Here is a 13,739-nt window from a genome sequence, read left to right on the forward strand (position 1 = left end):
TTTGACTGGCTGGCTAGGGCAGAGTGCCCTGGGTAATTGAGTAAGAGCAGGGCCCTCAGTAGACAAACAAGTGGTGCCTATTGGCAGACGGGTCAACAAGCAAGTGGGGAGGCTGGAGGTCACATGATTTGGGGGGTAAGTTCTGTCCACTCTTAGTAAAGGCTCCAGGAAGCCACTTCCCTCCTGGGCAGTGTCCTGAGGCTGGGAAGCTTATTAGTGCTCAGAGCACCGGGAAAAGGAGAGAGGGGATGCTTGGAGCCAACTGGGGTCATCCTTCTTTGAACCTCCACGTGGTGTTTGCTCAGAGCAATTGCTGTCAGAGTCCCAGACTCCTGGAGTATAAAACAGAATGTCTGCTCTCTGTGCCCAGAACTGAGCAGGTAAGCCTGCATGGCAGAGGCATAGTGGGGGTGGTGAGGATGGTCGGGGTGGTGGTGGGGGTGGCTGCCATTGTAGGGAGTAGCTGCTGGTATGGGCTAACAGAGTACCTGCCTCCTGCATCTTGGGTATGCCAGTTTTTTAGCCACAAAGTAGGCTTGGAGGCAGGAAGACAAACACACAAGGGAGCTAGATTACCCCAAGGTGGGCAATCTCTGTTGTGCAGCCTGAGTTCCAGGATCTCTACTTTGTGACTGAGGTAAGGAACAACCTGCTCCTGCTGTCTAAGGAAGACATCTCTCCCATCCCAGTGCCAATACCATGCCCCAAGTACCTAGTTAAGGGCTCTGGAGCCTTCTACATGATGTTACCTATACATGAGAGAAGGGTTACTGGGATTTGGAGCAGCTAGTCCCCAGAGCAGGGTTTCAAGATCCAGTCCCTTCCTTTGCCCCTTCTCCTGATTGAGCCTCCACCTACCTTCCTTTTCAGAGCGCATCATGGTAAACATGGCTGCAGTCATCACTTGGGCCCTGGCCCTCCTCTCAGGTGAGTCTTCCATCTGACTTCAGGGTGGGGTTGGGATGGAGGTTGGACTGGGGGCCCAGTCTTTAACCATCTCATCCTTCTCTGCAGTGTTTGCAGCTACTCAGGCACGGAAGGATTTCTTCGACTACTTCAGACAGAGCAGTGGGGACAAAGGCATGATGGGCCAGCAGCAGAAGGTGGCACGGGAGTGAGTGACCAGGACTCGGGTGTGGTGAGGGCCCCACACAGCCGTGTTGGGGAATGGTTCCTCAGCTCTGTGGTTCATATGGAAGCCAAGGGAACCAGTCATGCTTGAACTGGCAAGCATGGCTTAGCCATGTTGGTCACCCTCTGCCCAAGTGTCTCCTGCCCTGCTGCGCTCTTTCCCATTGAGGTGTGGCACCTGAGATTAACAGGCTATAGAATGACAGGATAGTGTGACTCTGGACATGTCTGTGACATCTTCTTGGATAGCGCTGTAGGACTGAACTGAATTGCCCACACAATATCGTGTTTGCGCTCTGAATGGAAGGATGTACTTGGCTGGGATTAGGACTAAAGACCCTGGCTCTCCCTGCCACTCCTCCTGTCCTGGTGTCTACAAAATATTGCTGGCCCATGGCTCTGGGGCAAGGAGGATGTTCAGGGCTAACAGTCTAATGGCCTGGTTCTCTACCTTTCTCCTCCAGGAGCACGAAAAATAGCTTGGAGCAAGACCTCTACAATCTGAACAACTTCCTAGGAAAGCTGAGCCCCTCAAGTGGGCCGGGGAAGGAGCCTCACCCACTGGCACAGGATCCAGAAGGCATGAGGAAGCAGCTTCAGCAGGAGCTGGGGGAGGTGAGAGCTCGCCTGGGACCCTACATGGCTGCAAAGCACCAGCAGATAGGCTGGAACTTGGAGGGCTTGAGGCAGCAGCTGAAGCCCTACACAGTGGAGCTGATGGAGCAGGTGGGCCTGAGCGTGCAGGAGCTGCAAGAACAGTTGCGTCTGGTGGGAGAAGACACCAAGGCCCAGCTGCTGGGGGGCGTGGCCGAGGCGCTGAGTCTGCTGCAGGAAATGCAAAGTCGAGTGCTGCATCACACAGACCGGGTCAAAAAACTCTTCCACCCTTACGCCGAGCGCTTGGTGACCGGCATTGGGCACCATGTGCAGGAGCTGCACCGCAGTGTCGCTCCTCACGCGGCTGCCAGCCCCGCGCGACTCAGCCGCTGTGTGCAGAGCCTGTCCCACAAACTCACACTCAAGGCAAAGGACCTGCACACCAGCATCCAGCGCAACCTGGACCAGCTGCGCGAGGGGCTCAGTGCCTTTGTCCGCACCAGCGCAGATGGGGCCGAGGCTGGAGCCTCCCCGGACCCCCAGGCACTCTCTGAGGAGGTCCGCCAGAGACTCCAGGCTTTTCGACACGACACCTACCTACAGATCGCTGCATTCACTCGGGCCATTGACCAGGAGACAGAGGAAGTTCAGCAGCAGCTAGCACCACCCCCGCCTGGCCACAGCGCCTTCGCTCCTGAGTTGGAACACCCGGACAAGGACAAGGCCCTGAACAGACTGCAGAGTCGACTGGATGACCTGTGGGAAGATATTAGCTATAGCCTTCACGACCAAGACCATAGCCAGCTGGGAGAGCCCTGAGGATCTACTGGCTCAGGTTCACTCCCCAGCTCTCTGTCTGGGGATCCTTGGATCCTGAGCCTCTAGCATGGCCTATTATTGGTCAGAGGGTGGAGGGTTCTGCACAGCATAGGTGAGGCCACCAAATGGTGCTGCCCAAACCTATCCAGCCTCAGCTCCCCCACTCAGGGGCATTACACTCGCCAGGTTTCGCAAACCCAGCTTCTGGTGCTCATTTGGGAAGCCACACGAGTTGCAACATTTGGGGTGAAGGGCGAGGAAGATTGTGTGTGTGTGTGTGTGTGTGTGTGTGCGCGCGCGCGCATGGGAGCCTGCCTGCAAGCTGGTACATGACAGTGCTGGAAGCCTGGGCCACTATAACCTGGAGTTTGGCTCCTGTTACTTCTGGCTGCCTGATGGGCACTGTTAGAGCTGGCCCACAGAGAGGAGCTCTTGTCTTCCCAGGGCTGCCACGAGAGCTTCTGTTGGAAGAGAGCAGGAGGAGAAAGTGATAGAGAGAGCATATTATGGTGTGTGCAGATCCCACTAGCAGTGCTGCTGGTGGATCAGTGCTGCAACAGGGCAGAGCCCCTATTTCGTTATGTAACTCCGCACCCATAAAGGGACTGAGCCCTCCACACAGCGAGGACTTCTAAAACCCCCGTAGGGAGCATGCTGTATGCCCCCTCCCATCTTCCATCTCCACATCCTGACTCTCGGGGTGAAACTGACATCTTTTGTTGAAATGAAATAGATGCTCGTGACGGAGGAAGTTTGTTGGCCTGGTGTGACTCTCATTGGCCCGTGTCCGAGAGCAACTGCCTTCCCACTGCCCCAGAACACGCCCACCCTCCACTCTTAGCTCTTTGCTCGCTCTTTCTCATTGTCCCTTTTCTGTTCCTGGTATGTCAGAGGGGTCCAACCTGGGTGAGTTCTGCCACAGGACCCTTGGCTCAACCACAGCTGTCACATGGTGGGGGGGAGGATGAGGCAGGTTTGACCCCGGTTCTGCACCAGTCTCGTTCCACACCCTACTCATCATAGGAGAGCGTGTGTGGAATACAGTCTGTCACTGGACAAACATGCCCTCGTCACCTGCAGTCCCTGAGGGATCCTGTCACCCTTGCTCCTGGTGTTCTGGATTCCTTACGGATTTTTGACCCTCTTCTTGGGATCCATACACTAACTCCCCCCTCCCCCTCTGAGACAAGATCTCACTATGTAGATCAGGTTAGCCTCAAATTCATAGACATCTGCCTGTCCCTGCCCCCCCCCCAAGTGCTGGGGTTAACAGTATATGCCACCGTGCTTGGTGAACCCCAAATTCCTAACTCTCCTCCTTCGTACACACACTCAGCAAAGATCGCCTGGGACCAGTGAAACTGGATGAGGTGGGGGAAAGAGGCAAGCATAAAAGCGGCTGTCTTTCCATACTTCTGCCCAGAACCCTGTCCTCCCTGCTCAGCCTGCCTCAGCCTTCCCTGTCCAGGATTCTTCATACCCCACCACCACAGACCGTATGTGGAGCTGGGCTCCACGCGATCACACACTTATCATCCCTGATATTGTAAACGTAGTCAGTTTCAGCCACGGAACTGGGTCCATGACGTGGAGAGTAAGTGCTAGAAAGAAAACTTGAAAGAAACCGACAAAGCAGGGTGATTTGTTAGGAAACAGGGAGAAAGAAACGGGTGAGTGAAGTGGGGAAGAGAGGGAGTAAAATCAGGGCCGTGCTTATGAGGACAGAAATAGGGAGCTGGGGGAACAGGGAGGGAAAAAAGGGAGAAGAAGCTGAGCCCTGGAGAGGGGACCCAAGCAAGGTCTGGCTCATCATGAAGCAAGCAGAGTTTGGAGGGCACAGCCAAGGGGATTCCAAGGCAAGCCAGTCCCCTGTCGTCAGGCATTTTTACATAGACTTGGGGACCAACGGTTAGGCTCCGTGTGTGGTGGAGACACAATCAAGGAGCCAGACACTGATTTGACTGCGAGTTGCGGCATTCCAGTCTGGCTACGGAAGCGCAGTCCGCGTGATCCAGGAACCGGAAGTCAGATACTGACTTGGTAGGAGCAGGATCCGTGGCCTCTTTAAGAAGGGGGCGGAACTTTAGGCAGTAGTTGGGGGAAGTGAGGTCACGCGAGCGCCGGAAGCCGGAAGCTGCTACCTGAGCAGCGTGTGTGGTGATGTCCGCCAGCGGGGCTGTGCAGCCCGGTCCCCCGGGGCCGGGGGCTGCAGTTGGGCCCTCGCCCTCCGCGGCCGGATCGCCAGCCACGGGGCCCTTGTTCCGGCCCCTCAGCGCCGAGGACGAGGAGCAGCAGCCCACCGAGATCGAGTCGCTGTGCATGAACTGTTACCGTAACGTGAGTCAGGGGCGCGAAGTCTGGGGCCAGGGGACCACCCAGCCGGGCACCCAGAGTCTGTCCAGGCGTATAGGAAGGACAAACGAGTTTCACTCATTCTTTCCCTCGCTGCTTCTGCTTCCTCAGGGCACGACGCGCCTTCTGCTCACCAAGATCCCCTTCTTTAGAGAAATAATCGTGAGCTCCTTTTTCTGCGAGCACTGCGGTTGGAACAACACGGAGATCCAGTCAGCAGGCAGGATCCAGGACCAGGGAGTGCGATACACTTTGACCGTTAGGGGCCAAGAGGTGGGTATAGCCCAGAGGAGCTACTATCCACGGTTTCAGAGAGAGCTTTGGAGGCCAGAGTCAACAGCTCCGGTCCGCACCTCCAGTAAATCCCTGTGGCCAAGCCTTGAGTATCCTCCTTTGGTAGTGGTATTGGTGGTGCTGCCCTGTACTCAGTGGTCCTGTGGTTAAAGTGCTTTGAATTTTGTGATGGAGTGAATGGGCAGGACTTTATGGGCTGAGTTCCCAGCTTCTGGGCATTCTGGCTCGCCCCGTATGTCCTGTCCTGAAGTAGTTTGGACGTTTCTGAATGGAAGGGAGGGAGAAGAAACATCTAGGCTGGCATCTGATAGAGAAGATGGGCTGATTGCTTCCCAGAGAAGCCACATTGCTGACCTCTCTTGCTAGAACGTTTTTCCTTTCTGTCCAGGACATGAACAGAGAAGTGGTGAAGACAGACTCTGCCACCACAAGGATCCCGGAGCTGGATTTTGAAATTCCAGCCTTCAGCCAGAAGGGAGGTGAGTCTTGAGATCGGGTATGTGAGCTGTTCGCACACTCCTGAAATATTACTTTTTTCTGGCAAAGCCTGGTTGCCAGGCCAGGCCTAGTGCCTTGTGTTTGGCCGTGCAATCATAGTGGATTTTTGGCCGTTCGTGCTTTGACGTGAGTAGAAAGTTATGGCAAAATCACTTGAGAGTAAGGGTGGTTGGGAGTCCCAGTAAGACAGACCGTAGTGCACTTATTTTAGAACTTGACAGATGAGGGAAGCAAGGCCTGCAGAGTTGAGGTAAAGTGCGAAGGGTCATGGGATAGCAAGCTACCACTCACTTGTCTGCGCTTCGTTCACAAGCTCTGACCACCGTTGAAGGATTGATCAGCCGTGCCATCTCTGGCCTGGAGCAGGACCAGCCCACACGACGGGTGAGCAGGGGTTTTCTCAAATTGCAGCAGCAAGGAATTATCGTTCGTGTTAAAATAGAGTCAGCCTCTTCCATGTATCTGAACTGTTGGAGCCGTATATTATTTGTATTTTGATAAATAAATCTTGCTTGAAGAGCAGAGACAAAACTAAAGCCACATGTCAGGTAATGGTGGCATGCATCTTTAATCCCAGGATTTGGGAGGCAGAGTCAGATGGATCTCTGTGAGTTAAAGGCCACCCTGGGCTGCGCAAGATCAATGCAGAAATAAATGCAGGTGGTGGTGCTCACACCTTTAATCCCAGCACTAGAGGGAATATAAAATGAGAGGAGAGAGAGGCTGTTTATTTTAGTTTTGTAGTTGTCCAGCCTTGGTAGAGACCAGACTTCTCTTGTGGCTTGACTGCTTTGTTTTTCTGGTTTTCAGGTTGAGCCCCAATATCTGTCTCTGGGTTTTTATTATTTGTGTTACAAACTGTGTCTGATCACATGTTGGGGAACTTTCTGACAAAGCATGTAAAGGTGCTGTTTCTGTCTCTCCCCCGTGTATATTCAGGTTCCCCTTAGACAATGTAACATTACATTGGAGAAGCTTTTCAGTTATCTACAGCCTCCTGGGTATTTTATATCTATATTTATTATTACAGGAATAATGTAATTGCTCATGTAGTCATCTGTCTCCCTAACTGACTAGAGAGGCATGACAAGATTTTGAATTTTAAGGAATGTATTTTTAACTGTGTGCTGTGTGCCTGTGTGTGGATATGTATATTTATGATGGCAGATGCCTTTGTAGGCCAGAAGCAATGAATCCCTGTGGAGTGGAGTTACATCTAAATGGTTGAATAAGTGGGAAAATAAGCCCTACCTCCTGCCCCAGCACTGTTTATAAACCTCAGATTTGCTGCTGTAGCCCACTGTGAAGTGTGGGTCCTGTGCTCCCACTCTAAGGTTGACGTCAGTGCAGATACATGTGTGAGAGGGTTGGGCCTGAGGTGTACTACCAGTCTGGTGTTTTCGTCTGTATGTGGCAGGTGATGGAACACGCCATAGCTGAAAGAATTGATGAGTTCATTGGCAAACTGAAGGACCTAAAGAGGCTGGCTTCCCCGTTCACTCTGGTAAGTACCGAGTGACTGTGGTTGTTTTCAATGTAAGGAGGGAAGGGTGAGGCCATTGACACTGATTGATCTCTCTAACTACAAGAGTTCAGGGTCCTCCTTGACTCCATAGCAAGTTCTTGGCCAGGCGGGGCTACACTGAAGCCCAGCCACAAATACAGAGCAACAGAAAACTGACTATGATTTGTCTGCTGTGGTCTGGTGGTAGATGGAGATTATGTGTGGTTTGTTTTACTCTCTCCTCACCTGTCTGTTAGATCATTGATGATCCCTCGGGAAACAGCTTTGTAGAAAACCCACATGCTCCCCAGAAAGATGATGCCTTGGTGATCACACACTACAACCGAACCCCACAGCAAGCCGAGATGCTGGGGCTCCAAGTAAGTGGACTGAAGGAGTCAGAGGAATGCTCGGGGGTTGGCCTGCATTCTGGGTTGCTTGAAGTCACTACAGATTTACTTTGCTATTGTCGCCAACACCACCTGGCGGCACCCTATCTGAGTTCATTTGTGCCTCTCATCAAGCTCAGTTAGGATTTGTGATGTCCTTCCTTTGATTGAGGGATTTCTCTGTCCTATGAGTTGGCGCCTTATAGGGAACAAAGGCATTTTCTCCCTCTCTGAGCAGGGCGGGGTGTTGGGAGGCTGAGGTCTACCTGTCAGCTTGTGGTTTGTGCTTCTGTTCTTTTAGGCAGAAGCACCAGAAGAGAAGTCAGAAGAGGAAGATCTCAGAAATGAAGTGAGTTGTGTTGGCTCCTTTTGAAGACATAGCAGATTTGTGGGCTGAGTCCCATGGAATCCAGTGTTTCTCATTGTCATAACTAATATGGGTGACCACCAGCATTCCAGCTGAATATCTTTAGCTTCCCTGGGTGGGAGTGCTCAACCTGTGTCCCATATTGTGTTTCAGGTGCTCCAGTTCAACACCAACTGCCCAGAGTGCAATGCCCCAGCTCAGACCAACATGAAGCTAGTCCGTATCTTTTAAGCAGTTGGGTTGCTCTTCAGCTGACTCAGGCACGAACATTATATTAAAGATGGGAGCTTTATCCTCTGTGATGAGGAGGACCCTTTGATGAAACTACATACCTTGACTTGTGTGTGTGGCCTATGCCATGTCTTTAAATATTTGTAAACACGGGACCTGGAGTTAGGTTGTCTAGTGTGGTCCAGCATCTGCTTGTGAGGGATTTGGCTTTTCTTTTTCTGGGTGGGCGGGGCTGTCTTACTCTCCAGGAAGCAGATAGACTTCTTTAACTAAGTCTTCCAGAAATCCCCCACTTTAAAGAGGTTATCATCATGGCCACCAACTGCGAGAACTGTGGGCATCGGACTAATGAGGTGGGTGGGCTCCATTGCTGGGGAGGAAGATTGGCACAAGGGCAGTGCCTTTGCAGTTACTTGCTTGCTTTCTAGATGTACTTCAGGATGGGCGTGGGTGTAGTTGGGCTTCTGGGGACTTAGTGTGGGGAGGAGCCCTTGAAGGAGGCTGAGAATTAGCCTAGAGAAGAAAAGTTGGAAGTACCGAGATGGATGAAGAGGTGACCTTGTAGAAGAGGCTTTGATCACTCAGGACTGGGAGTTAGGCAGATTGTAACTCTTAGTGAAGAACTCAAGAGAACTGTCTGGAATTGATTTGATAGCTGCTGTGGAGGGTTGGTTGTAACCCTCCTTCCCCAAGTATATCAAACATAAGCTGATTAAACGTACTGGGGTGGGGAGCAGTGGACAGTAAACCTGGGGCCTGGTACATTCTAGGCAAGTGTGCTGTCAACCTACATCCCAGCCCCTGAGTAAATTCTTCACCCATTGCATTGACTGCAGAGATGGGGACTGGAGTCTCTTTCAACTTAGAAGTCTCTTTCAGTGCCTAATAGGGTTTTTATTTTTAAAGGTGCATTCAGGGTGCTTGGCTATTTGGCAAGCTACCAGGGCTAGGCACAGTGTTCCCACCGACTCTCGGTGTTTTTGGTTTTGGTCCCTGCTGCCCTTGCTGAGTTAGAAGGCTGTCGTTGGCATCTGTTAGTCTGTGCCTACATAGAGCTGAAGTCTTCCTGGCACTGGTGACGGGGTCTTCCCTGATGTGGTTCCTGACCATCCTTCCTGCAGGTGAAGTCTGGAGGAGCTGTAGAGCCCTTGGGTACCAAGATCACCCTCCACATCACAGACCCCTCAGACATGACCAGAGACCTCCTCAAGGTAACAGCCTGCTTGGAAAACAGCTGCTCCTATAGCTGCTTCTGTCTAGAGGAAGTTATCATTTTAGTGTTTGAGAACATAAGGAAGCCTGTAGTCCCCTGGGCTGGAGTGACCCTGAGTAGGGTTCTCCATGATTGGGACTACAGACCCCGCAGGTGACCTGTAATCTTTCTGAGCAGTGACTCAGTTGCTTTTTAGTTTCCATTGACTGTGTGGGCTCTTCTCCGTCCCTAATGATAGCTTGTACCCTAATGGTAGCTTGTAGCTGTGACTCGGAGTTTCAGTTTATTGTGCCAGGTTCATGTTGGTTCAGATGGGGAGTGAGTCCCTGGATTTTAGCTAGGTAGTCAGAGAAAACTAGCATAGTGACCTTGTCCTCAGACTGTCGCTGGTTTATTAATTCATTTGTCAGGAGGCCTTTGGTTGGCTTTCTTTACTCTGGTTTAAATCATTTTGTCTCTCTGAATATCTGTTTGGTGCTATGGATTGAACCTGGAGCCTCTGGAATAGTATACAGGGCCTCCTGTATGAAGCTCTGCTGCTGTCCTCCCATTTAAACCCTCATTTGACCATTGTCTTACAGTCTGAGACGTGCAGTGTGGAAATCCCGGAGCTGGAGTTTGAACTGGGAATGGCTGTCCTTGGGGGCAAGTTCACCACTCTGGAAGGGCTTCTGAAAGACATCCGAGAACTGGTGAGTCTGGAGTGTGGTATACAGCTCCTTTGAGCAGTTGGGCTGGGGAAGGGCTGTCCTAGCTCTAGAAGCTGGGGCAGAAAGACAGAGAATTTGAGGTCGACCTGAAGCCCTATCACAAATGCCCTCTACCAAAAAAATCTTATTTTATTGCTTATAACTAAGGTTTTTTTGTTAGTTTTGTTTTTGTTTTGCCTTAAAGTAGTTTGAGAGACTTAAGTATTGATTATGAAGAGAAGTTAGTTATAGGAAGTTTTGAATGGAAATTCTTAAGACTAACCGTGAAGTAATATAGTTATTTTATGATCTTGAGTAAGTCATTATCTCATTGCAAGATAGGAGAAGGAGGGTCTTTGGCATCTAAACTCCATAGCGTATGTGTATGTGTGGTTTAGCCTATGTAGTGAATCCACTGTATTCAACACAGATAGAAAAATTGAGGAAACAATCTGGTGAACATGTGTGGACTCTTCCTGTAGTGGTGCATAATTTCAGTAGATCGTATGTGTTTGCTCCCTTTATTTATTTTAGAGATGGTTTTGCCATGTAGTTGAGGCTAGCCCTGAGATCACTGTCCTGCCTCCACCTTCCATGTGCTGGGATTGCAGGCTCATGTGTAGCCATGCCTGGCTTCTTTTTGTAAACTGTACTTTGCTTTCTTTTCCAGACTGGATTAGATATTGTAAGAACTCTTATAGAGTTCATCTCATATTGAAACAGGGCTTCTCTATAGCTTTGGAGCCTTTCCTAGAACTCACTTGGTAGACCAGGCTGGCCTTAAACTCACGGAGATCCATCTGTCTCTGCCTCCTGAGTGCTGGGATTAAAGGCGTGCGCCACCACTGCCCAGCTAGCTGGTTACCTTCTTGCCAAAGCAGTCTCGTAGACATCCTTCCCTGTCGTAGTCTCTGCCGCCTGCCTCCCCTCAGCAAGCCATGTGGGAAGTGGAGAACAGCCTTCTCTGACTGGGCAACCACTGCTCTGCACACCTGCTGTGTGCTTGAGCCCAGTAACCAATACAGCCGGTGTTGTAGTAACTCAACGGTCACGTGCTACAGGTAACCAAGAACCCATTCACCCTGGGCGACAGCTCGAATCCTGACCAGTCGGAGAAACTGCGGGAGTTTAGTCAGAAGTTGGACCAGGTAAGAGGACATGGACCGTTTTCATAAATCCTAGTTTCCCTCTTCTTTAAACTTTTGGGAGCCACACCTGTAAATTGCGTTTGGCTCTTGTCTGGCGATCATAGCCTCTTCTTTCTGGGATCAATGTGAGAGTTACCTGCTATGTCCTCTCTCCTGTAGATCATCGAGGGCAAGCTGAAGGCCCACTTTGTTATGAACGATCCAGCAGGAAACAGTTACCTGCAGGTACAGTAGGCTTTCCTGAGTGTTCTAATCTTCATAGACTGTGCATGATAGCCCTTGATAAGGAAAGACTGGTTTCTGAGTGGACTGCTTTAACTGGGATTTTGGGCAGGTCTTGGAAGACAGGAAGAAAAGGGAAGGTGGGAGGATTTCAAGTGTGTGCAATTAAAGGTAAATAGGCCAGACCTACTGCAGGTCTGTAATCTGAGCTGCTCAGGAGGCCATGAAGATTGCAAGTTCAAGACCAGCCTGTGCAATTTAGTAAGTCTGTCTAAAGATTTAAAAAAAAAAAAAAGTGAAAAAAGAACCAAGAGTAAGTGCCTAGGACTAGAGAGACAGCTCAGCTGTTAAAAGCTCTGGCTGCTCTTCCAGAAGACCAGGGTTCAATTCTCAGCATACACATAGCAACTCACAACTGTCTGTAACTCTAGTTCCAGGGAATCTGTTATCCTCACACAGACATAACAAGAATCTACAGAAAAAAATAAAAGTAAATAAATAATTTTTTAAATAAGCGTGTGCCTACCCAGCTAGCTTGCTCAAAACCCCAGGTTTAAAAGTGAGCAAGAAAGTAAGATCTCTTCTTGCTCCTCCTCTTGTCCTCAGCTTTGAGGTTTCCGTCCTGCATCTCTGACTGTCTAGAGGTCAGGGCGGGAATATTGTGAGGTGCTAGGCTGATTGGACTTGCATCTGTTAATTGATAAAACTATAACAATATTTTGTTCTTATTGTGGTGTTTGAACCTAGGGCCTCATCCTTACTTTAATATTAATGAATATTGATGGGGCTGGCAAAACTGGCCTGAGTTACTTATATTATCAAGACCTTTGCTGTAATTAGTAGTCCCTCAACCCCCTCGCTTTCTTTTCTCTCTCTCTCTCTCTCCCTCCCTCCCTCCCTCCCTCCCTCCCTCCCTCCCTCCTTCCTTCCTTCTTTCCTTCCTTCCTCCTTGTCTTTCTTCTCTCTCTTCCTTTCTCCTACCCTCTTTTTCTTTTTGAAAAAAGACCTTGTTATGTATCCTGGCTGGCTTTAAACTTGTAATCTTCCTGTCTCGGTCTCCAGAGTACTGGCATTACACACAATCACCAGCTGTAGCTACATTTTTTATAAGAAGGCCATATATAAAAATGCTTAGAACTGAGGATATAGGTCATTGAACTCTTATATACCAATGTACAGAGGGTTTGATAACTAGCACCCCTACGTGTGTGTGTGTGTGTATGTATGTATGTATGTATGTATGTGTGCATGTGTGCATGTGCATGCATGCTCGCAGACACACTATGTGGCTATGGGCACTAAAAGCCCTCCAAATCCCATGGAGTTCTTAGAAAACTGAGAGACAGTTGCAGCTGTGGGAGCGGATGGTGGGATATAGGGCACTAATTGTCTGCCCTTGGCCTTGCAGAATGTGTATGCCCCTGAAGATGATCCAGAGATGAAGGTAGAGCGGTACACGCGTACCTTTGACCAAAATGAGGAGCTTGGGCTCAATGACATGAAGACAGAGGGCTATGAGGCAGGTCTGGCCCCACAGCGGTAGCAGCGCACAGCTCCCAGGCCATCTTCAATGCCACCAGTCCCACAGACTTATTTATGACTGTTGGAAACGATGAGCGTCCAAGCCCTTGCCCATGGTGAGGAGGATATCGCTTGAGCCAGAGATCTAAGCACGAGATGAGCAGCTGGAGATGCAGCTGCAGCCCTCCTGTGCTCCCTGACCTTCTTTTGGAGGTTTTAAGTCAGTCTGAGAACTCAGGACACCGTGGCGTCTGCCATCACCTTTTGCCTGTCAGCTCTGCCCTTGAGCACTGAGACTCTAAAGCTCGGTGATGTGAAATTCAAGTTCCAGCTGGCTTTGGGCTTGCTTAGCAGGATGGAGCTTCTGGGGGACTGTGGAGCACAGGGGAAGAAGCTAACATTAAAGCGATGGCTTTTAACAACACCTGCCTCTGTGGTCACTGTGTCCTTGCAGAATATCATGCTGTTAGAATCCAGCTGCCTAAGCTGACCATGGAGGGTCATACGTGTAATCCCAGCATTCAGGACTGGGGCCAGTTTGGGCCAGGTAGTGAGATTCTATCTTCAAAAAAAGAAAAGAGGGATTAAAAAAAAGTTTCCCAAACTTTGTCCACTGTCACTGGGCAAGTCAGGCAGTGTTTCATTCATTCCATCAGACCATGTCTACTCTGAGCCGGGAACCTGCATGGATCCATCCGTTTCATGAAGCTTAAAGTCTGGCCAGGGAAGCCAGATGTGGTGTACACCTTTAATCCCAGCAGAGG

General features: G+C 50.3%; 2 protein-coding genes across 2 annotated transcripts; both read left to right on the forward strand.

Annotated features, from left to right (window-relative positions):
- The first annotated feature begins 236 nt into the window (after positions 1 to 236).
- Apoa5 (apolipoprotein A5) lies at positions 237 to 2,802 on the forward strand. Its single transcript, XM_057768448.1, has 4 exons — positions 237 to 380; positions 871 to 927; positions 1,015 to 1,114; positions 1,596 to 2,802. Exons 2-4 carry the CDS (start codon positions 879 to 881, stop codon positions 2,545 to 2,547), a joined length of 1,101 nt encoding a protein of 366 aa, XP_057624431.1. The 5' UTR covers positions 237 to 380; positions 871 to 878; the 3' UTR covers positions 2,548 to 2,802.
- Positions 2,803 to 4,678: 1,876 nt separating this feature from the next.
- On the forward strand, positions 4,679 to 13,553 carry Zpr1 (ZPR1 zinc finger). The gene is made up of 14 exons (XM_057767412.1): positions 4,679 to 4,884; positions 5,011 to 5,172; positions 5,582 to 5,672; positions 6,005 to 6,075; positions 7,109 to 7,195; positions 7,453 to 7,575; positions 7,886 to 7,933; positions 8,105 to 8,171; positions 8,465 to 8,535; positions 9,304 to 9,393; positions 9,977 to 10,087; positions 11,146 to 11,232; positions 11,392 to 11,457; positions 12,863 to 13,553. Exons 1-14 carry the CDS (start codon positions 4,708 to 4,710, stop codon positions 12,995 to 12,997), a joined length of 1,386 nt encoding a protein of 461 aa, XP_057623395.1. The 5' UTR covers positions 4,679 to 4,707; the 3' UTR covers positions 12,998 to 13,553.
- Positions 13,554 to 13,739: the final 186 nt, after the last annotated feature.

Source organism: Chionomys nivalis, chromosome 4 (assembly GCF_950005125.1).
Source record: "Chionomys nivalis chromosome 4, mChiNiv1.1, whole genome shotgun sequence".
Taxonomy (NCBI): domain Eukaryota; kingdom Metazoa; phylum Chordata; class Mammalia; order Rodentia; family Cricetidae; genus Chionomys; species Chionomys nivalis.

Excerpts from the sequence above, each read along its gene's own strand:
- Apoa5 (XM_057768448.1), top strand. The coding sequence starts at position 879 with ATGGTAAACATGGCTGCAGTCATCACTTGGGCCCTGGCCCTCCTCTCA. Across the intron at positions 928-1,014 it reads GGCCCTGGCCCTCCTCTCAG|TGTTTGCAGCTACTCAGGCA; the intron begins GTGAGTCTTCCA and ends CCTTCTCTGCAG. Across the intron at positions 1,115-1,595 it reads CAGCAGAAGGTGGCACGGGA|GAGCACGAAAAATAGCTTGG; the intron begins GTGAGTGACCAG and ends TTTCTCCTCCAG.
- Zpr1 (XM_057767412.1), top strand. The coding sequence starts at position 4,708 with ATGTCCGCCAGCGGGGCTGTGCAGCCCGGTCCCCCGGGGCCGGGGGCT. Across the intron at positions 5,673-6,004 it reads AGCCTTCAGCCAGAAGGGAG|CTCTGACCACCGTTGAAGGA; the intron begins GTGAGTCTTGAG and ends TTCGTTCACAAG. Across the intron at positions 7,576-7,885 it reads CCGAGATGCTGGGGCTCCAA|GCAGAAGCACCAGAAGAGAA; the intron begins GTAAGTGGACTG and ends CTGTTCTTTTAG.